Source organism: Oncorhynchus nerka, linkage group LG10, assembly GCF_034236695.1.
Source record: "Oncorhynchus nerka isolate Pitt River linkage group LG10, Oner_Uvic_2.0, whole genome shotgun sequence".
In the NCBI taxonomy this organism is placed as follows: Eukaryota; Metazoa; Chordata; class Actinopteri; order Salmoniformes; family Salmonidae; genus Oncorhynchus; species Oncorhynchus nerka.
In genome coordinates, this window is record NC_088405.1 from 98,633,891 (window position 1) to 98,657,499 (window position 23,609).

The 23,609-nt window shown below is 43.3% G+C and overlaps 1 protein-coding gene and 1 pseudogene across 1 annotated transcript; both read right to left on the reverse strand.

Moving 5' to 3' along the window:
- Nucleotides 1-10,131: 10,131 nt before the first annotated feature.
- On the reverse strand, nucleotides 10,132-18,871 carry LOC115122951 (olfactory receptor 8G17-like). The gene is made up of 7 exons (XM_029652230.2): nucleotides 18,845-18,871; nucleotides 18,310-18,495; nucleotides 17,803-17,855; nucleotides 15,977-16,198; nucleotides 15,383-15,499; nucleotides 11,564-11,761; nucleotides 10,132-10,986 (listed from the first exon to the last, which is right to left on the reverse strand). Exons 2-7 carry the CDS (start codon nucleotides 18,451-18,453, stop codon nucleotides 10,731-10,733), a joined length of 990 nt encoding a protein of 329 aa, XP_029508090.1. The 5' UTR covers nucleotides 18,454-18,495; nucleotides 18,845-18,871; the 3' UTR covers nucleotides 10,132-10,730.
- Nucleotides 15,650-15,780, reverse strand: LOC135573824 (U1 spliceosomal RNA; annotated as a pseudogene).
- Nucleotides 18,872-23,609: the final 4,738 nt, after the last annotated feature.

Sequence of the window (23,609 nt, forward strand, 5' to 3'; positions counted from 1 at the left end):
ATTTTCCTGCTGTGGGGGACTTGCTCAAATTAGAATCTTACATCTGTAGTAGCATTTCCCTTGTAGTCCACAGCATCACTCCCTGCAGTGCCTAGCTCCACTCCTATTCCCCAGGTGCTCTCTTTTGATGACTTCTGTAACCGTAAAAGCCTTGGTTTCATGCATGTTAACATTAGAAGCCTCCTCCCTAAGTTTGTTTTATTCACTGATTTAGCACACTCTGCCAACCCGGATGTTCTAGCTGTGTCTGAATCCTGGCTTAGGAAGACCACCAAAAATTCTGAAATTTTCATCCCTAACTACAACATTTTCAGACAAGATAGAACTGCCAAAGGGGGCGGTGTTGCAATCTACTGCAAAGATAGCCTGCAGAGTTCTGTCCTACTATCCAGGTCTGTACCCAAACAATTTGAACTTCTACTTTTAAAAACCCACCTCTCTAAAAACAAGTCTCTCACTGTTGCCGCCTGCTATAGACCACCCTCTGCCCCCAGCTGTGCTCTGGACACCATATGTGAACTGATTGCCCCCCATCTATCTTCAGAGCTCGTGCTGCTAGGCGACCTAAACTGGAACATGCTTAACACCCCAGCCATCCTACAATCTAAGCTTGATATCCTCAATCTCACACAAATTATCAATGAACCTACCAGGTACCTCCCCAAAGCCGTAAATACGGGCACCCTCATAGATATCATCCTAACCAACTTGCCCTCTAAATACACCTCTGCTGTCTTCAACCAAGATCTCAGCGATCGCTGCCTCATTGCCTGCATCCTTAATGGGTCAGCGGTCAAACAACCTGCACTCATCACTGTCAAACGCTCCCTGAAACACTTCAGCGAGCAGGCCTTTCTAATCGACCTGGCTGGGGTATCCTGGAAGGATATTGATCTCATCCCGTCAGTAGAGGATGCCTGGTAATTTTTTTTAAATGCCTTCCTAACCATCTGAAAATAAGCATGCCCCATTCAAGAAATTTAGAACCAGGAATAGATATAGCCCTTGGTTCTCCCCAGACCTGACTGCCCTTAACCAACACAAAAACATCCTATGGCGTTCTGCATTAGCATCGAACAGCCCCCGTGATATGCGGCTTTTCAGGGAAGCTAGAAACCAATACACACAGGCAGTTAGAAAAGCCAAGGCTAGCTTTTTCAAGCGGAAATTTGCTTCCTGCAACACTAACTCAAAAAAGTTCTGGGACACTGTAAAGTCCATGGAGAATAAGAGCACCTCCTCCCAGCTGCCCACTGCACTGAAGATAGGAAACACTGTCACCACTGATAAATCCACTATAATTGAGAATTTCAATAAACATTTTTCTACAGCTGGCCATGCTTTCCACCTGGCTACTCCTACCCCAGTCAACAGTACTGCACCCCCCACAGCAACTCACCCAAGTCTTCCCCATTTCTCCTTCTCCCAAATCCGTTCAGCTGATGTTCTGAAAGAGCTGCAAAATCTGGACCCCTACAAATCAGCCGGGCTAGACAATCTGGACCATTTCTTTCTAAAATTATCTGCCGAAATTGTTGCCACCCCTATTTACTAGCCTGTTCAACCTCTCTTTCGTGTCGTCTGAGATTCCCAAAGATTGGAAAGCAGCTGCGGTCATCCCCCTCTTCAAAGGGGGGGACACTCTTGACCCAAACTGCTAAAGACCTATATCTATCCTATCATGCCTTTCTAAGGTCTTTGAAAGCCAAGTCAACAAACAGATTACCGACCATTTCGAATCTCACCATACCCTCTCTGCTATGCAATCTGGTTTCAGAGCTGGTCATGGGTGCACCTCAGCCACGCTCAAGGTCCTAAACGATATCTTAACCGCCATCGATAAGAAACATTACTGTGCAGCCGTATTCATTGATCTGGCCAAGGCTTTCGACTCTGTCAATCACCACATCCTCATCGGCAGACTCGACAACCTTGGTTTCTCAAATGATTGTCTCGCCTGGTTCACCAACTACTTCTCTGATAGAGTTCAGTGTGTCAAATCGGAGGGTCTGTTGTCCGGACCTCTGGCACTCTCTATGGGGGTGCCACAGGGTTCAATTCTCGAACCGACTCTCTTCTCTGTATACATCAATGTATACATCACTCTTGCAGCTGGTGAGTCTCTGATCCACCTCTATGCAGACGACACCATTCTGTATACTTCTGGCCCTTCTTTGGACACTGTGTTAACAACCCTCCAGGCAAGCTTCAATGCAATACAACTCTCCTTCCGTGGCCTCCAATTGCTCTTAAATACAAGTAAAACTAAATGCATGCTCTTCAACCGATCGCTGCCTGCACCTGCCCGCCTGTCCAACATCACTACTCTGGACGGCTCTGACTTAGAATACGTGGACAACTACAAATACCTAGGTGTCTGGTTAGACTGTAAACTCTCCTTCCAGACCCACATCAAACATCTCCAATCCAAAGTTAAATCTAGAATTGGCGTTCTATTTCGCAACAAAGCATCCTTCACTCATGCTGCCAAACATACCCTTGTAAAACTGACCATCCTACCAATACTCGACTTCGGCGATGTCATTTACAAAATAGACTCCAATACCCTCCTCAACAAATTGGATGCAGTCTGTCACAGTGCCATCCGTTTTGTCACCAAAGCACCAGATACTACCCACCATTGCGACCTGTACGCTCTCGTTGGCTGGCCCTCGCTTCATACTCGTCGCCAAACCCACTGGCTCCATGTCATCTACAAGACTCTGCTAGGTAAAGTACCCCCTTATCTCAGCTCGCTGGTCACCATAGCATCTCCCACCTGTAGCACACGCTCCAGCAGGTATATCTCTCTAGTCACCCCCAAAACCAATTCTTTCTTTGGCCGCCTCTCCTTCCAGTTCTCTGCTGCCAATGACTGGAACGAACTACAAAAATCTCTGAAACTGGAAACACTTATCTCCCTCACTAGCTTTAAGCACCAGCTGTCAGAGCAGCTCACAGATTACTGCACCTGTACATAGCCCACCTATAATTTAGCCCAAACAACTACCTCTTTCCCTACTGTATTTATTTTATTTTATTTATTTATTTTGCTCCTTTGCACCCCATTATTTTTATTTCTACTTTGCACATTCTTCCATTGCAAATCTACCATTCCAGTGTTTTACTTGCTATATTGTATTTACTTTGCCACCATGGCCTTTTTTTGCCTTTACCTCCCTTATCTCACCTCATTTGCTCAGATTGTATATAGACTTGTTTATACTGTATTATTGACTGTATGTTTGTTTTACTCCATGTGTAACTCTGTTGTATGTGTCGAACTGTTTTGCTTTATCTTGGCCAGGTCGCAATTGTAAATGGCCTACAGGGAGGAGGTGAGGGCCCTCGGAGTGTGGTGTCAGGAAAATAACCTCACACTCAACGTCAACAAAACTAAGGAGATGATTGTGGACTTCAGGAAACAGCAGAGGGAACACCCCCCTATCCACATCGATGGAACAGTAGTGGAGAGGGTAGTAAGTTTTAAGTTCCTCGGCGTACACATCACAGACAAACTGAATTGGTCCACCCACACAGACAGCATCGTGAAGAAGGCGCAGCAGCGCCTCTTCAACCTCAGGAGGCTGAAGAAATTCGGCTTGTCACCAAAAGCACTCACAAACTTCTACAGATGCACAATCGAGAGCATCCTGTCGGGCTGTATCACCGCCTGGTACGGCAACTGCTCCGCCCACAACCGTAAGGCTCTCCAGAGGGTAGTGAGGTCTGCACAACGCATCACCGGGGGGCAAACTACCTGCCCTCCAGGACACCTACACCACCCGATGTCACAGGAAGGCCATAAAGATCATCAAGGACAACAACCACCCGAGCTACTGCCTGTTCACCCCGCTATCATCCAGAATGCGAGGTCAGTACAGGTGCATCAAAGCTGGGACCGAGAGACTGAAAAACAGCTTCTATCTCAAGGCCATCAGACTGTTAAACAGCCACCACTAACATTGAGTTGCTGCTGCCAACACACTGACTCAACTCCAGCCACTTTAATAATGGGAATTGATGGGAAATGATGTAAAATATATCACTAGCCACTTTAAACAATGCTACCTAATATAATGTTTACATACCCTACATTATTCATCTCATATGTATACGTATATACTGTACTCTATATCATCTACTGCATCTTTATGTAATACATGTATCACTAGCCACTTTAACTATGCCACTTTGTTTACATACTCATCTCATATGTATATACTGTACTCAATACCATCTACTGTATCTTGCCTATGCCGTTCTGTACCATCACTCACTCATATATCTTCATGTACATATTCTTATCCCCTTACACTTGTGTCTATAAGGTAGTAGTTTTGGAATTGTTAGCTAGATTACTTGTTGGTTATTACTGCATTGTCGGAACTAGAAGCACAAGCATTTCAGGTACCTGACATGATGACTCCTTGCTGTCCCCAGTCCACCTGGCCGTGCTGCTGCTCCAGTTTCAATTGTTCTGCCTTATTATTATTCGGCCATGCTGGTCATTTATGAACATTTGAACATCTTGGCCATGTTCTGTTATAATCTCCACCCGGCACAGCCAGAAGAGGACTGGCCACCCCACATATGCTCTCTCTAATTCTCTCTTCTTTCTCTCTCTCGGAGGACCTGAGCCCTAGGACCGTGCCCCAGGACTACCTGACATGATGACTCCTTGCGGTCCCCAGTCCACCTAACTGTGCTGCTGCTCCAGTTTCAACTGTTCTGCCTTATTATTATTCGACCATGCTGGTCATTTATGAATATTTGAACATCTTGGCCATGTTCTGTTATAATCTCTACCCGGCACAGCCAGAAGAGGACTGGCCACCCCACATAGCCTGGTTCCTCTCTAGGTTTCTTCCTAGGTTTTGGCCTTTCTAGGGAGTTTTTCCTAGCCACCGTGCTTCTACACCTGCATTGCTTGCTGTTTGGGGTTTTAGGCTGGGTTTCTGTACAGCACTTTGAGATATCAGCTGATGTACGAAGGGCTATATAAATAAATTTGATTTGATTTGATTTCGCTACACTCTCATTAACATCTGCTAACCATGTGTATGTGACAAATAACATTTGATTTGATTGTAAATGAGATCTTGTTCTCAACTTGCCTACCTGGTTAAATAAAGGTGAAATAAATAAAAAATAAATGAGCCAAAAACTCAATGGGCCAAACAAAAAATCTCACCTGAGCCAAAAACCTCACAGGGATGGACTCACCTGAGCCAAAAACTCAACTGGGCCAAACACCCCAAGGGCCCAAAGACTCACCTGAGCCAAAAACTCAACTGGGCCAAACACCCCAAGGGCCCAAATACTCACCTGAGCCAAAAACTCAACTGGGCCAAACACCCCAAGGGCCCAAAGACTCACCTGAGCCAAAAACTCAACTGGGCCAAACACCCCAAGGGCCCAAATACTCACCTGAGCCAAAAACTCAACTCAAAACTCAACTGGGCCAAACACAAAACCTGGGCCAAAGGGCCCAAATTCACCTGAGCCAAAAACTCAACTGGGCCAAACACCAAATGGGCCAACAGACTCACCTGAGCCAAAACTCAACCTGGGCCAAACACCTCCAAGGGCCCAACCACTCTCCTGGGCCAAACACAAACCTGAGCCAACCACTCTCCTGGGCCAACCACTCTCCTGGGCCAACCAACCACTCTCCTGGACCAACCACTCTCCAAACACTCTCCTGGGCCAACCACTCTCCTGGGCCAACCACTCAACATGAATAACACGGGTTAGCCCTAGAACTGCTTAGAATGACGTCATTGTTTGGTTTATGGAATCATCAAGATAACTCATAGTAATAATAACGAGCACAAAAGCAATCCAAAACACAGAGAGCATAGAACACAGAGAACACAGAACACAGAGAACATAGAACACACAGAACACAGAACACATAGAACACAGAAAAAATAGGACACAGAGAACATAGAACACACAGAACACAGAGAACATAGAACACAGTATAAATAGGACACAGAGAACATAGAACACAGAGAACATAGAACACAGTAAAAAATAGGACATAGAACACAGAGAACATAGAATACACAGAACACAGAGAACATAGAACACAGTAAAATTAGGACACAGAGAACCTAGAACACAGAGAACATAGAACACAGAGGACAAACAAAGCTATATACAGGTGTCGTCAGATCAGGAGAACTTGAGTACTGATTTAATAAAGGTCATTTTCTGAACAGCACAGTCTTGAGCCGGGCCTTAAAGACATGCTCCGGAACTTTGGCGATTACTAAGTATTTTTTAATTCTCACATTTTGGGCCAATGTGTAGTTCATACATGCATAATCAATGAACAGAATTACTGTCTTAGCCACCCAGGCCCTAGTTTGAAAGCAAATGTTTTCTTGAAGCTGTGCTGTTCCATTTTGTCTATATTTTCCCCCATTTGGGCGCCCTAGCAATTGGAGTTCAACTCTCCATATGAGTGACAACTAGCAAGAGGCACATCATGCACCCACAGCAGATTGAGAGAGAAAGACCAATGACGTGGTGCACATATCTGCACATATGCGACATAGTGCGCAATTTTAGGGGACCACTTTTAGCTCGTGAGCAGTACTTTCTGAACTACTGTATAAAAATTACACAAAAGTACCGGCAAATCTCTTTAAAACGAGGACAGACACTTTGCAGCCCTGACAGTATCTGAAAGAGTTTTTAGTTTAACTTATTATCAGGTTTATTTGAGCAGGGACAATGTACAACAAAAACAGATGTGTTGTACCAGATTTAACTAGCAGCTCATTTCTGTCTGGAGTCTGCTGAAGGGAGATGGACCAGAAGGAGAGTATACACAGTGGGGAGAACACATATTTGATACACTGCCGATTTTGCAGGTTTTCCTACTTACAAAACATGTAGAGGTCTGTAATTTTTTATCATAGGTACACTTCAACTGTGAAAGACGGAATCTAAAACAAAAATCCAGAAAATCACATTGTAAACAGAGAAACAGAGATTTTAAAGATTTGTTAAACTGAGGTCGTGGCGATTTACATGAGGGTAGGGTTTAGATTACAATCATGCCCACGGGATTATAACGCCTAGGGAGAATTGTCATGCTCGGAGAAACAGCTGCGCTGATTGCGCTCTATCCAATCATAGCAGGGAACCCTCAGACAATGAGACAGACCTGCCCATCACACAGCGCCTCGGACTTGTTATTAACTTAACAACACCAATGTTATGTTGAAAGAACAGTTAGCCCGTTCATGAAGTGGTGTTTTGGATCACTCCAGTCTGCCTGTTTTGGGCAAAATGAGACATGAGACGATGGGTCTTTGTTCCTGCTGCTAGTAACATTATGAAACACTGACAGACACATTCTGGTAATAGATAGTGAAAAAGTTGTAAAAACAAAACGGCACCACACACTTCACCAGTGACTTGATAAGCCAATTGAGCTAACGTGGCTTGCCGGCTCAATGTGCACGCTAGCTACATGTACTAGCTAGCATTATTGACAAACACAGAGACGGAACTTAGCTAGCTAGTGTGTAGCAGCTTGTGCTTTATTTACGATAGTTTGACAGCTTTGTTGATGATGTAAAATTGAGCGACAAAGAATATGAATGTATATATCCTTGGCAAACCACTTCCTCAACATATAATTAATTTAAAATGAATTAAAGATTAAAGAAGTGAAGGGGCAGCAGAAAAACAGAATCGATGAATTCAGCAGCTCTTAAAACAAATCGTGTAAATATCGTACTTTATTTGTTTGTTCGTACCACTTCACTTCATTGAGTGAAGCAACAATACAGTCATTCACTATGCCAGATACACTGTAGTTACACATAGCTTTCTTCCAATCAAAAAATGAAATATATATAAGTTGCAACCGAGATAGCAAAAGAGAGATATAAATGCATTTGAGACTTCAAGTACTTCTAAATATAAGTATATCTAAATATACATTAAATACATTAAACCGTGATATCACACTGATATATGTTATTTATTGAATGGCTATAAAGGCTTATAGACATAATATACAGAGCCTTCAGAATGTATTCACACCTCTTGAATTACCACACATGTTGTTGTGTTACAGCCTGAATTTAAAATGGATTCCAATTCAGAGGTTTGGGTCACTGGCCTCCACACAATACCCCATAATGTCAACGTGGAATTATGTTTTTAGAAATGTTTACAAATGAATTCAAAATTAAAAGCTGAAATGTCTTGAGTTAAATAAGTATTCAACTCCTTTATAATGGCAAGTCCAAATAATAATGTTTAAAATTATTTTTGAATGCCTACTTAACCTGTGTATCTTACACATACAATTATCTGAAAGGTCCTCAGTTGAGCAGTGATTTTCAATCACAGATTCAATCACGAAGACCAGGAGGTCTTCCAATGCCTCGCAAAGAAGAACCTATTTGTTGATCGGTAAAAATCAACAATAACATAAAATAAGACATTGAATATCCCTTTGAGCATGATGAAGTTATTCATTACACTTTGGATGGTGTATCAACACCCCAGTCACTACAAAGATACAGACGTCCTTCCTAACGGTGTATCAACACACCCAGTCACTACAAAGATACAGACGTCCTTCCAATCAACACCCAGTCACTACAAAGATACAGACGTCCTTCCTAACTCGGTGTATCAACACCCCCAGTCACTACAAAGATACAGGCGTCCTTCCTAACTCAGTGTATCAACACCCCCAGTCACTACAAAGATACAGCGTCCTTCCTAACTCGGTGTATCAATACCCCAGTCACTACAGAGATACAGGTGTATCAACACCCCCAGTCACTACAGAGATACAGGTGTATCAACACCCCAGTCACTACAGAGATACAGGTGTATCAACCCCCAGTCACTACAGAGATACAGGTGTATCAACACCCCCAGTCACTACAGAGATACAGACTTACTTACATGCTGCCAGATCTGTTTCACCTGCTCCTTGTGATTGTCTACCCCCCAGTCTGACAGTGTATTTATCCCTGTCTCTCTGTGCCAATTTATCCCTGTGTTTCCTGTCTATCTGTGCCAGTGTATTTATCCCTGTGTTTCCTGTCTCTCTTGCCAGTGTATTTATCCCTGTCTCTCTGTGCCAGTGTATTTATCCCTGTGTTTCCTGTCTCTCTGTGCCAGTGTATTTATCCCTGTGTTTCCTGTCTCTCTGTGCCAGTGTATTTATCCCTGTGTTTCCTGTCTCTCTGTGCCAGTGTATTTATCCCTGTCTCTCTGTGCCAGTGTATTTATCCCTGTGTTTCCTGTCTCTCTGTGCCAGTGCATTTATCCCTGTGTTTCCTGTCTCTCAGTGTATTTATCCCTGTGTTTCCTGTCTCTCTGTGCCAGTGTATTTATCCCTGTGTTTCCTGTCTATCTGTGCCAGTGTATTTATCCCTGTGTTTCCTGTCTCTCTGTGCCAGTGTATTTATCCCTGTGTTTCCTGTCTCTCTGTGCCAGTGTATTTATCCCTGTGTTTCCTGTCTCTCTGTGCCAGTGTATTTATCCCTGTGTTTCCTGTCTCTCTGTGCCAGTGTATTTATCTCTGTGCCATTGTATTTATCCCTGTGTTTCCTGTCTATCTGTGCCAGTGTATTTATAGTCTTGTATATTTTTCCAAGTCAACCAGCGTTTTCCCCTGCTTTTTTTATTCTCCGTTCTCCTGCTTTTTGCTATTCTCCTTTTTCTAGTCCTCCCAGTTTTGACCATTGCCTGTTTCTGACTCTTACCCTGTCTGCCTGACCATTCTGCCTGCCTGACCATTCTGCCTGTCCTGACCATTCTGCCTGTCCTGACCATTCTGCCTGTCCTGACCCCGAGCCTGCCTGACCATTCTGCCTGTCCTGACCCCGTGTCTGTCTGCCACTCTGTACCTCCTGGACTCTGATCTGGTTTTGACCTTTGGCCTGTCCACGACCTCTTGCCTCCTCCTTTTGGATTAATAAACATTGTAAGACTCCAACCAGCTGCCTCCTGTGTCTGCATCTGGGTCTCGCCTTGTGTCATGATACATGCGTTCTTCCTAACTCAGTTGCAGGAGAGGAAGGAAACTGCTCAGGTATTTCACCATAAAACAGTTGCAGATTTTAATGGCTGTAATAGGAGAAAACTGAGGATGGATCAACACCTTTGTAGTTACTCCACAATACTAACCTAAATTACAGCCTGAAAAGAAGGAAACCTGTGCAGAATAAAGATATTCCAAGACAGTCCTGTTTTCAATAAGGCACTAAAGTAAAACTGTAAAAAGAAATGGCTAAGAAATTAACTTTATGTCCTGAATACAAAGTGTTATGGTTGGGGTAAATCCACCTCAACAGATCACTAAGTACCACATATTTCCAAGCATGGTGGTGGCTGCAACATGTTATAGGTATGCTTGTCATCGGCAAGGACTAGAGTTTTTTAGGATAAAAAGAAACTAAGCACCGGCTAAATGCGAGAGGAAAAGCTGGTTCAGTCTGCTTTCCAAAAGACACTGGAAGACAAATTCACCGTTCAGCAAGACAATAACCCAAAACATAAGATCAAATATACACTGGCATTGCTTACCATGGTGACAGTGAATGTTCCTGAGTGGCTTAGTTACAGTTTTGACTTAAATCGCCATGAAAATCTATGCCAAGACTTGAAAATGGCTGTTAGGTGTGAATACTTTCAGAAGGCACTGGAAATATATGATTTTTAAGAGAAATAATTCAAGAACTTCATGTTGGTTTGACCTGCGTCACAGCTCTTTGGGCCCCTCTTCTGAGCATCTTCTTGACCGATACCTTAAACTCCTCCGTCTTCAGAACGTATACGATGGGATTGAGCATTGGTGGCAGTATCGAGGTCAGGGAGAGGTTGATGATCCGGGCGTTGGTTGGTATGATGGTGTAGAGAGAGTACGTGAAAATAATGGGCAGGTAGAATATGGCCACCAGTATTAGGTGTGAGGTACATGTCTTAATGGCTCTGAGTCTGGGAAAGAGAGAGAGAGAGAGAGAGAGGGAGAGGGAGAGGGGAACAGAGAGAGGTGGACAGAGAGAGAGAGAGAGATAAAGAGAGGGAAAGAGAGCGTGAGAGAGGGTAAGAAGGAGAGAGAGAGGGAGACAGAAAGAGGTGGACAGAGAAAGGGTGTGAGAGAAAGAGGGGTAGAGGGAGAGAGACAGAGAGACAGAAAGAGGTGGATGGAGAGGGAGAGAGAGAGAGGTGGAGGGTGAGAGATGGAGAGAGAGAGAAAGAGAGAGGTGGAGGGTGAGAGAGGGAGAGAGAGAGAGAAAGAGGTGGACATAGAGAGAGAAAGAGAGAGTGAGCGAGAGCGAGAGCGAGAGAGAGAGGGGGAGGGAGGGAGAGAATGTGTGTCAGTACACCATGTGATTATCTATACAGTTTAATTGCATTCTCAATATTTCCCAGCATTTATCATTCCTGTAACAAGTCCATAACTAAAAACATATTTCTGAGGCCTCACACCAATCAGCATATGGGCCGTTCTGGCTTGGACAAGTATACTTACTGACTTGACTTACTTATTCCAATCAGTATTACTTCTCACCTGTCCTGGGGCAGTGTGATGGTGAACAGGGCGTGTGTTATACAGATGTATGATGATATGATGAAGATCATTGGGAGATAGAGAACCATACAGGGGTTGATTTCGCTCATCGCTATGTTAGGGACCACATTAGAACAGGGGGCCGCCAGACGGAACAGGGGACCGTGGTCACAGAAGTAGCTGTTGATCACCAGAGACCTACAATACAATACATTATATATCATGTTATTACCCAGATATTAGAGCGAGCAACAGAAATGTGTCAAAAAAATTCTCGACCAGCTATTGGTACACCTCCGCCACTGGAATTCCTCTCACATTCAAGATGAATGTTATTAAAGGAACATAAAAGAACAATTCAATAACTTTTTGGAAATCGAACTGCTTCAGAAATGTGTTTTGCTGGTTGGAACAAAAATAGTGGTTCTGCTCAGAACAAAACATTTGGAAAATAATTTTGGTTTTAATCCCTGATTGTGTGTAGATGGTTGAGAAATTTGAGTTTAACCTCCTTTTGCCCTCAGAACAGCCTCAATTCGTTGGGGCATGGACTCTACAAGGTGTCTAAAGCGTTCCACAGGGATGCTGGCCCATGTTGACTCCAATGTTTCCCACAGTTGTGTCAAGTTGGCTGGATGTCCTTTAGGTGTTGGACCATTCTAGATTCACACTGGAAATTGTTGAGCATGAAAAACTCAGCAGCATTGCAGTTCTTGACACAAACCGGTGCGCCTGGCACCTACTACCATACCCCGTTCAAAGGCACTTAAATATTTTGTTTTTCCCCATTCACCCACTGAATGGCACACATACATAATCCATGTCTTGCTTGTCTCAAGGCTTAAAAAAACATTTGTAACAAGTCTCCTCCCCTTCATCTACACTGATTTAAGTGGATTTAACCTGTTAAGGCTACCCCTGATTACTGCCCCTTCTGGAGGAATTGGGTACCCATATAAAACATGATACATTTTTGTCAAAAGTTGCTAATATATGCATATAAAAATTATTATCGAATAGAAAACACTCTAAAGCTTCTAAAACCGTTTAAATTTTGTCTCTATGTAAAGCAGAAGTCTCAGGGCATGCATTCTCCCAAAGTCTCTCTTGTAATGGAAAAAGTTGGCCCCACTTTGACGTCATCGTATACGCACTTCCCAAGCAGTTACAACTCTGAGAACAGTCTGTACGTGTTCAGCGCGAAGCCTGCTTTCAATGAGGCGTGTCATTGTGAGAATCGCGCGCTCACGAGACTTTGAGCGTGCCGAAAGGTCTCGGTCACGCGAAAAAAAAGTGTACGCCAATGCGCGCTCTGCTCGGGTGCTCTCTTTTCCTCAGGATCGATTAAACGACGTGTGTGTTTCTGTTCGCCCTCACGATTTCTGTGCACCTTTATAACATGTTAAAGCTTAATTATGAACACAGTTTGACATGTTTACTCGACATAAAATATGTACTTTCGACGTTTTGGTGCGCATCCACTTGAAATTTGCCTACATTTCGACCGAAATGTGCCGTTTTTGAGAACCGAAAGACACAGACTTGAAAACTGAACGCTGATTTGGTATAAGTATAATCCCTTCCAGGTCTTCTGATGGAAGAACAGCAAAGGTAAGGGAATATTTATGTGTTAATTTTGGGTTTCTGTCGACTCCAAGATAGAGGAGGGATACTGCTAATGTTGGAGCGCCGACTCCCAGTAATAGCCTAGTGAACGCAACCTGTAACGTTAAAAATAAATGTAACACAGCGATTGCATTTAGAAGAAGTGTATCTTGCCATACATATGTAAAACATGCATATTTAGTCAAAGTTTATGATGTGTATTCCTTGTTAGCTGACGTTATCTGCCGGAGCTATTTCATTTCTCCTGACATTGTAGTAGCATTTTTTGAACGATGCGTCATTGTAAACAGAGATTTATGGATATATATTGCAGATTATTGAAAAAAATGAATGTACTGTGTAACATGTTATATTACTGTCATCTGATGAAGATTTCAAAAGGTTAGTGAAATGATTTTTCTTTTAATCATGCGTTTGTTGATTGCATATTTTTTCCTACTTGGCTATGCTAATGAGGTATGTCTGCAGTGGTGGTTGGACATAAATATGTGCTATGTTTTCGCCGTAAAACATTTTAGAAATCTGACTTGCTGGGTAGATAAACAACTTGTTTATCTTTCATTTGAGCTATTTTTCTTGTTAATGTGTGGAGGTTAAATATTTTTAGGATTATTTCCCCTGCGCCACATTACAGCTGAGGGGGTGGGGGGTTCCTGTTTGGGGGAGGGTCCTGTTTGGGAACGTGTATCCCAAGAAGTGACTTGTCACACCCGCTCTGCCTCACCTGGAGCACGAGGGCCCCAGGATCCCCAGCATTACGCACTCAAGCCCCCATCAGTACCCACACCTCACCTGGAGCTGGAGGGCGCCAGGATCCCCAGCATTACGCACTCAAGCCCCCATCAGTACCCACACCTCACCTGGAGCTGGAGGGCGCCAGGATCCCCAGCATTACGCACTCAAGCCCCCATCAGTACCCACACCTGCCTTCCCCCATTTACGTGGATATAACATTTCTTAGGGAGGCAAGGGGGCAGTATTTTCAAGTCCGGATGAAAAGTGTGCCCAAAGTATACTGCCTGTTACTCAGGCCCAGAAGCTAGGATATGCATATTATTAGTAGATTTGGATAGAAAACAGTAACGTTTCTAAAACTGTTAAAATAATGTCTGTGGGTATAACAGAACTGATTTGGCAGGCAAAACCCAGAGGACAAGCCTTCCAGGGGGAAAACAATTGAGGTCATAGTATTTCCCAATAAGTTTCTATGGGAATCCCTATTTAATAGGAACCTGGTTGCATTTCCTATGGCTTCCACTAGATGGCAACAGTCTTTAGAAATTGTTCAATGTTTTTCTTTTGAGAAAATGAAGAAGTACAGCTTTTCTTTGTTTGTGTCCAGATGGATTCTACTGTTTGGTGCGAGCTTCACGTTGTTTTTATCCGGTATTGGAAACAGTTTATCCGTCTTAAATTTAGTCGATTATTTACGTTTTTAGGATACCTGAGGTTGGATTAGGAACGTTGTTTGAAATGTTTGGACTAAGTTTACAGGTAACTAAATTAGATCCTTTGTGGGCATGTTGGGACCGGTGTATTTCTGAAACAAACGCGTCACATAAACAGAGGATATAAAGAAGGAATTTATCGAACAAAACGACCATCATTGTGTCACTGAGACATTTGAGAAAAAAAAAAGATCTTAATAAGGCTTTTATTATTATTTATTATTCGTTATTTCTGACTTTTGCGTCGCCAGCTGCCTGGTTGAAAATGACTTTCATGTGTTTGTATGCGGTGCGCTGTCCTCAGATAATCACATGGTCTGCTTTTTGAAATCTGACACTGCGCCTGGATGAACAAGAAGTTAAGCTTTATTTTGATGTAATACACTTATATTTTCGGTTATGTTGAAGTTTGAATTTGTCACTCTGCAATTTCACTGGATGTTGTCAAATCGATCCCGCTAAAGGGATTGGCGCGCGAAGGGATCAATATCAGGTTTAAACAAGTGACATCAATAAGGGATCTGGTCAGTCATGGAAAGAGCAGGTGTTGACGTCTTGATCAAGTCTGACAATAAAACAGCGGGAGGATATATTATATTTGACTATATTTATATCTACTATATTTTATCATGAATAGATTTGTCTGAAACAAATAGTTTGATGTGATTTAACAGATAAATCTATACTTCACAGAAGCTAAGCTTTTGCAGTGTAGTCGGTGCACTACAACACGATACATACTAACCTACAGAAAGAGAGCCGGGTGATGAGACACACAGAGATCAACACCATCAACACAGCAAACGCCCAGGCGGCCCCCGTCAGCTGGAGCATGGACCTGTGAGTGATCATCATGTGGTACCTGGAAAGAACATTACAATGGAACTTTGAGAGTTGATGACACAGCACCTCTGGTCATTTAATAGCATCTCTGTGGGGGAAAAGATGTTCAACTTTATCGTGTTATTATCGCCAATGTTTTAATTGATTTGTCTTTATATGTTTTTCATATATATAATTATTCAGTCGAGTTTCCCACATTTGGAGAACTTGCAGGGGTCAGCACGACCAGAGTGCATTGGCCGAACCTCACCCTGGAAATCCTCCTTTGTGATCAAGGTGTTTCCCCTGTCAGGTAACTATATCCTTATATATGATTTTTAAAGAAGTTAAATCTTATTTTTTATATATAATACATTTAATAAATACATTTTAATAAATTGTCAAATCAAATTATTCAATTCAACATTTTTAAAAAATTATCCCAGAAGGGTCAAATTAAATAGGGTTTCTGAAGGTTGTTTTAATTGAGTTAATAATATGATATATTATCTGAGACCTGAGCGGGTAGCAGATGGCCACCAGTCTGTCATAGGACAGGATGGTGAGGTTGAAGGACTGCATGGTGATGAAGAGGAAGACGAAGAAGAGGCTCGTGAGACACTGGTCGTAGGAGATGAGCTGTCTGCTGAACAGAAACATGTCCAGCAGCTTTGGGACCAGGGCCGTGCTTTCACACACGTCTGTGAAGGCCAGGTTGAACACAGCGATGTACTTGGGGCTGCAAGGTCAGAACATAGATATCTTTTAATATTAATGTAAATATCACGTAACAGAGATCGGGGAGCAGGGCAGGCTCCCAGACACATGTCTGTGAGGTCCAGGTTGAACACAGCAATGTACCCTTCACGTGCTGGGCGTCACTAATTTAAGTAATATAATAATAATATAAGTATTATGTAATGGAGGGGCCCCACAAGGGTGCGTTCTGAGCCCTCTCCTGTACTCCCTGTTCACCCACGACTGCGTGGCCACGCACGCCTCCAACTCAATCGTCAAGTTTGCGGACGACACAACAGTGGTAGGCTTGATTACCAACAACGACGAGACGGCCTACAGGGAGGAGGTGAGGGCCCTCGGAGTGTGGTGTCAGGAAAATAACCTCACACTCAACGTCAACAAAACTATGGAGATGATTGTGGACTTCAGGAAACAGCAGAGGGAACACCCCCCTATCCACATCGATGGAACAGTAGTGGAGAGGGTGGTAAGTTTTAAGTTCCTCGGCGTACACATCACAGACAAACTGAATTGGTCCACCCACACAGACAGCATCGTGAAGGCGCAGCAGCGCCTCTTCAACCTCAGGAGGCTGAAGAAATTTGGCTTGTCACCAAAAGCACTCACAGATGCACAATCGAGAGCATCCTGTCGGGCTGTATCACCGCCTGGTACGGCAACTGCTCCGCCCACAACCGTAAGGCTCTCCAGAGGGTAGTGAGGTCTGCACAACGCATCACCGGGGGCAAACTACCTGCCCTCCAGGACACCTACACCACCCGATGTCACAGGAAGGCCATAAAGATCATCAAGGACAACAACCACCCGAGCTACTGCCTGTTCACCCCGCTATCATCCAGAAGGCGAGGTCAGTACAGGTGCATCAAAGCTGGGACCGAGAGACTGAAAAACAGATTCTATCTCAAGGCCATCAGACTGTTAAACAGCCACCACTAACATTGAGTGGCTGCTGCCAACACACTGACTCTACTCCAGCCACTTTAATTATGGGAATTGATGGGAAATGATGTAAAATATATCACTAGCCACTTTAAACAATGCTACCTAATATAATGTTTACATACCCTATATTATTCATCTCATATGTATATGTATATACTGTACTCTATACCATCTACTGCATCTTTATGTAATACATGTATCACTAGCCACTTTGAACTATGCCACTTTGTTTACATACTCATCTCATATGTATATACTGTACTCGATACCATCTACTGTATCTCGCCTATGCCGCTCTGTACCATCACTCATTCATATATCTTCATGTACATATTCTTTATCCCCTTACACTGTGTATAAGACAGTAGTTTTGGAATTGTTAGCTAGATTACTTGTTGGTTATTACTGCATTGTCGGAACTAGAAGCACAAGCATTTCGCTACACTCGCATTAACATCTGCTAACCATGTGTATGTGACAAATAAAATTTGATTTGGAGATCGGGGAGCAGCGCAGGCTCCCACACACATGTCTGTGAGGTCCAGGGGAACTGGGACTTCAACAAGATAAACTGTCCAATCAAGGCTGTTATACACTGTTATACACTGTATTGTGTGAATGAGATTAAAGAGGTCTGATTACCTGTGGAGACTGCGGTCCACGTAGATGCCAGTCATGACGAAGGTGTTGCCCACCTAGACCCAACACACACACACACACACACACACACAGACACACACACACACACACACACACACACACACACACACACACACACACACACACACACACACACAGCAGAAATTGATGGAAGTTGGAAGTTGAAAATGTTGAAAATGGAAGTTCTTAAACTAGTTAGTAACACCCTGGACCAGAATTAGTTAGTAACACCCTGGACCAGAGCTAGTAAGTAACACCCTGGACCAGAGCTAGTTAGTAACACCCTGGACCAGAGTAGGTTAGTAACACCCTGGACCAGAAGTAGTTAGTAACACCCTGGACCAGAAGTAGTTAGTAACACCCTGGACCAGAGCTAGTTAGTAACACCCTGGACCAGAAGTAGTTAGTAACACCCTGGAACAGAAGTAGTTAGTAACACCCTGGAACAGAAGTAGTTAGTAACACCCTGGATCAGAGCTACAGCCTTACCAGAGAGATGATGTAAACAAAACAGAGGAAGATGTAGTAGTATTTCATCTCGGGGATGGCTATGAAACCACTGATGAAGAAGTAAGGGGGTCGGATGATGGTGTTGACGTCTGTCTGGTTAGGGTCAGAGGTCAGGGAACTCATCCTGACTGGAGGTGTTAACGTCTCCCTCTGGCTGGTGATAATCTGTGGAAATACATTATCCATGAGTACATTATTACAAATAAAGATATATTCAAAACTGTACATTACTTCACCTGTTGACAAAAACATAATTGAAGCATCGTTAGTGGAAAGGAAATTATCCAAGTTCATCAAAATTGTAAATTGCAAACAATTTATAATAATTAATTAATTAATATTATATTTAAATTGTATTTATTTATGTATTCAATGTTACTGCATTTGATACCAGTTGCTAAAAAATAGTTAATTAAACCTCTCACTTCAGACATCAAACTAAATACCAGAATGTCAACTTCTCCATCAACTACTAAAGCCACTGTTTATCATGTAAATGTAAAGTTGAACCCACCTCCTCAGGTGATATGGTGGACCTGACAGCCCAGGTCTAGTGTGAGTACCTGGGCAGAGACAACAGGCTTATATACTGTATCATCATTACCTGTTGGTCATTAGTACAACACATAGAGTTACATCACCGGTTCCCAATCCTGGTCCTGGGAACCCAAAGGGATTCACGTTTTAGTTACTGCACCAACACACCTGATTCAGCTAATCGACTCATCATCAAGCCTTTGATTAGATGTATCAGGATAACATAGGACACAGATAATAAAGGACACATATAATATAGGACAAAGATAATATAGGACACATATAATATATCAAGCCTTTGATTAGATGAATCAGGACAAAAACCTAAATGTTGTTGACCTTTTGGGAAACACTGAAAGAGCACGTATAATAATGTATTCTGTTAGTTTTACAATAGCCTACATTATGTTAGTTTTGTAAAATCTAAAATGTGAAATGATACTTGACATAGATTTAGTGAAGTAAAACGGTTGTATTCCCAGAATCATGAATCAACTAATCTTTGGACTGTGTTGTCGGTCACCAGATTGCTATCAAATCAAATGTATTTATAAAGCCCTTCATACATCAGCTGATGTCACAAAGTGCTGTACAGAAACCCAGCCTAAAACCCCAAACAGCAAGCAATGCAGTTGTAGAAGCACAGTGGCTAGGAAAAACTCCCTAGAAAGGCCAAAACCTAGGAAGAAACCTAGAGAGTATCTCTACCGCTCCTGCTGTCTCTAGAGAGTTGAAAACAGCAGGTCTGGGACAGGTAGCACGTCCAGTGAACAGGTCAGAGAACCAGAATATAAATAAGTAAAGAACCAGAATATAAATAAGTAGAGGTCACCAATATAAATAAATCAAATCAAATCAAATGTATTTATATAGCCCTTCGTACATCAGCTGATATCTCAAAGTGCTGTACAGAAATCCAGCCTAAAACCCCAAACAGCAAGCAATGCAGGTGTAGAAGCACGGTGGCTAGGAAAAACTACCTATAAAGGCAAAAACCTAGGAAGAAACCTAGAGAGGAACCAGGCTGTGAGGGGTGGCCAGTCCTCTTCTGGCTGTGCCGGGTGGAGATTATAACAGAACATGGTGTTCAAATGTTCATAAATGACCAGCATGGTCAAATAATAATAATCACAGGCAGAACAGTTGAAACTGGAGCAGCAGCACGGCCAGGTGGACTGGGGACAGTAAGGAGTTCAGGCCAGGTAGTCATGAGGCATGGTCCTAGGGCTCAGGTCCTCCTCCTCCGAGAAAGAGAGAAGGATAGAAAGATAGAAAGAAAGAAAAGAAAGGAGAGAGAAATAGAGAGGGAATTAGAGAGAGCCTACTTAAATTCACACAGGACACCGGATAAGACAAGAGAAATACTCCAGATATAACAAACTGACCCTAGCCCCCTGACACATGAACTACTGCAGCATAAATACTGGAGGCTGAGACAGGAGTGGTCAGGAGACACTGTGGCCCCATCCGATGATACCCCCGGACAGGGCCAAACAGGCAGGATATAACCCCACCCACTTTGCCAAAGCACAGCCCCCACGCCACAAGAGGGATTTCTTCAACCACCAACCTACCATCCTGAGACAAGGCCGAGTATAGCCCACAAAGATCTCCACCATGGCACGAACCCCAAGGGGGGGCGCCAACCCAGACAGGAAGATCACGTCAGTGACTCAACCCTACTCAAGTGAAGCATCCCTCCTAGGGACGGCATGAAAGAGCAACAGTAAGCCAGTGACTCAGCCCCTGTAAAAGGGTTAGAGGCAGAGAATCCCAGTAGAAAGAGGGGAACCAGCCAGGCAGAGACAGCAAGGGTGAGTCGTTGCTCCAGAGCCTTTCCGTTCACCTTCACACTCCTGGGCCAGACTACACTCAATCATAGGACCTACCGAAGAGATGAGTCTTCAATAAAGACTTAAAAGTTGAGACCGAGTCTACGTCTCTCACATGGGTAGGCAGACCATTCCATAAAAATGGAGCTCTATAGGAGAAAGCCCTGCCTCCAGCTGTTTGCTTAGAAATTCTAGGGACAGTTAGGAGGCCTGCATCTTGTGACCGTAGTGTACGTGTAGGTATGTGTGGCAGGACCCAATCGGAAAGATAGGTAGGAGCAAGCCCATGTAATGCTTTGTAGGTTAGCAGTAAAACCTTGAAATCAGCCCTTGCCTTAACAGGAAGCCGGTGTAGAGAGGCTAGCACTGGAGTAATATGATCAATTTATTTGGTTCTAGTCAAGATTCTAGCAGCCGTGTTTAGCACTAACTGAAGTGCTTTTTTCCCGGGTAGCCAGAAAAGTAGAGCATTGCAGTAGTCTAACCCCTGACAAAAAAATCTATAAAGTCCCTTATTTTTGCAGTGTTACGAAGATGGAAAAAAGCTGTCCTTGAAACAGTGTTGATATGTTCGTCAAAAGAGAGATCAGGGTCCAGAGTAACCCTGAGGTCCTTCAGTTTTATTTGAGATGACTGTACAACCATCAAGATGAATTGTCAGATTCAACAGAAGATCTCTTTGTTTCTTGGGACCTAGAACTAGCATCTCTGTTTTGTCCAAGTTTAAAAGTAGAACATTTGCAACCATCCACTTCCTTATGTCTGAAACACAGGCTTCCAGGGAGGGCAATTCTGGGGCTTCACCATGTTTCATCGAAATGTACAGCCGTGTGTCGTCCACATAGCAGTGAAAGTTAACATTATGTTTCCAAATGACATCATCAAGAGGTAAAATATATAGTGACAACAATAGTGGTCCCATAACGGAACCTTGAGGAACACCGAAATTTACAGTTGATTTGTCAGAGGACAACTCATCCACAGAGACAAACTGATATCTTTCCGATAGATAAGATCTAAACCGGGCCAGAACTTGTTCGTGTAGACCAATTTTGGTTTCCAATCTCTCCAAAAGAATGCAGTGATCGATGGTATCAAAAGCAGCAATTAGGAGCACGAGGACAGATGCAGAGCCTCGGTCTGACGCCATTAAAAGGTAATTTACCACCTTCACAAGTGCAGTCTCAGTGCTATGATGGGGTCTGAAACCAGACTGAAGCGTTTTGTATACATTATTTGTCTTCAGGAAGGCAGTGAGTTGCTCCACAACATTTTTTGCTAGCATTTGAGAGGAATGATATAGGCCAATAGTTTTTTAAATATTTTCTGGGTCAAGGTTTGGATTTTTCAAGAGACTTTTAGTGAATTTGGTACATATCCGTTGGATAGAGAGCCGTTTATTATGTTCAACATAGGAGGGCCAAGCACAGGAAGCAGCTCTTTCAGTAGTTCAGTTGGAATAGGGTCCAGTATGCAGCTTGAAGCTTTAGAGGCCATGATTATTTTCATCATTGTGTCAAGAGATATAGTACTAAAACACTTGAGCGTCTCTCTTGATCCTAGGTCCTGGCAGAGTTGTGCAGACTCAGGACAACTGAGCTTTGGAGGAATATGCAGATTTAAAGAGGAGTCCGTAATTTGCTTTCTAATAATCATGATCTTTTCATCAAACGTGACGTGGTTAACTGATGCGTAAAATCCCACAGATGTCAATTCAACATCTATTCCACGTTGGTTCAATGTAAATTCATTGAAATGGTCTGCTGCTGCTGGGTCTACAGGCTTTCTCTCCAACCCTGCTCTAACACACCAGATTCTTCTAATTGGCTCATCATCAGGACCTTGATCCCGACAGCGGATACACTTTCTAAAAATGTATGCGATCACTGTACTATATCGTCTGCTACTTATTTTTGAGAAAAGATTGGACCTAGATCGGATCGTTGGTGGAGAACGTGTCTGGATCGGATCATTGTGGAGATCGGGCCTAGATCAGATCATTGTGGAGAGTGTGCCTAGATCAGATCATTGTGGAGATCGGGCCTAGATCGGATCATTGTGGAGAGTGGGCCTAGATCAGATCATTGTGGAGATCGGGCCTAGATCAGATCATTGTGGAGAGTGGGCCTAGATCAGATCATTGTGGAGATCGGGCCTAGATCAGATCATTGTGGAGAGTGGGCCTAGATCAGATCATTGTGGAGAGTGGGCCTAGATCAGATCATTGTGGAGATCGGGCCTAGATCGGCTCATTGTAGAGATCAGGCCTAGATTTGACTCTTTGTGTTATTCAGTGTTATCATAGAGGATGACTACTAGACCTCTATCTACATGTCAACACATGAGTCTCCTACTGAATACACAGTCAGTCTAATGAGACACCTAATGAGGACCTGTTTGTCCATACTGCTTAGAAACTCTCTCTGCAGATGATGACACAGGGATGGAGGGAGGGAGGCAGGGAGGGGTGTTTGTTGACACTGTGTCTCTAGTCTGCAGAGGATGACACAGGGAGGGAGGAAGGGGGAGAGTCAGGGAGGGGTGTTTGTTGACACTGTCTCCAGTCTGCAGAGGATGACAGATACAGTAAAACTGACCTGTGAGAATACCGCCTTCTCTACAGAATACTAACGTCGACATATCTCATTAGTTCAGTGGTGTAAACAGAAGTCGACGGGAGGGAAGAAAGGAAGGAAGGAAGAAAGGAAGGAAGGAGACAAAGAACAAGTGTGCAGGTAAAATGGGCGAAAAAGACACAGATTTCTTTCCTCAGGGCCGTGGAGTGAGATAGAGATCCAGCCCCGCCCTCTTTATATCAATGAATTGGTCACTAGAACATTCTGCAGCACCCAGCCTCACACTACTGGACTGAATCAAATGTCTACTGTTTGCTGATGATCTGGTGCTTCT

Coding starts and splice junctions, on each gene's coding strand:
- LOC115122951 (XM_029652230.2), bottom strand. CDS start 18,453: ATGAGTTCCCTGACCTCTGACCCTAACCAGACAGACGTCAACACCATC. Junction 17,856..18,309: donor TTGTTTACATCATCTCTCTG/GTAAGGCTGTAG, acceptor TGTTGGGTCTAG/GTGGGCAACACCTTCGTCAT. Junction 10,987..11,563: donor ATCACACTGCCCCAGGACAG/GTGAGAAGTAAT, acceptor TCTCTTTCCCAG/ACTCAGAGCCATTAAGACAT.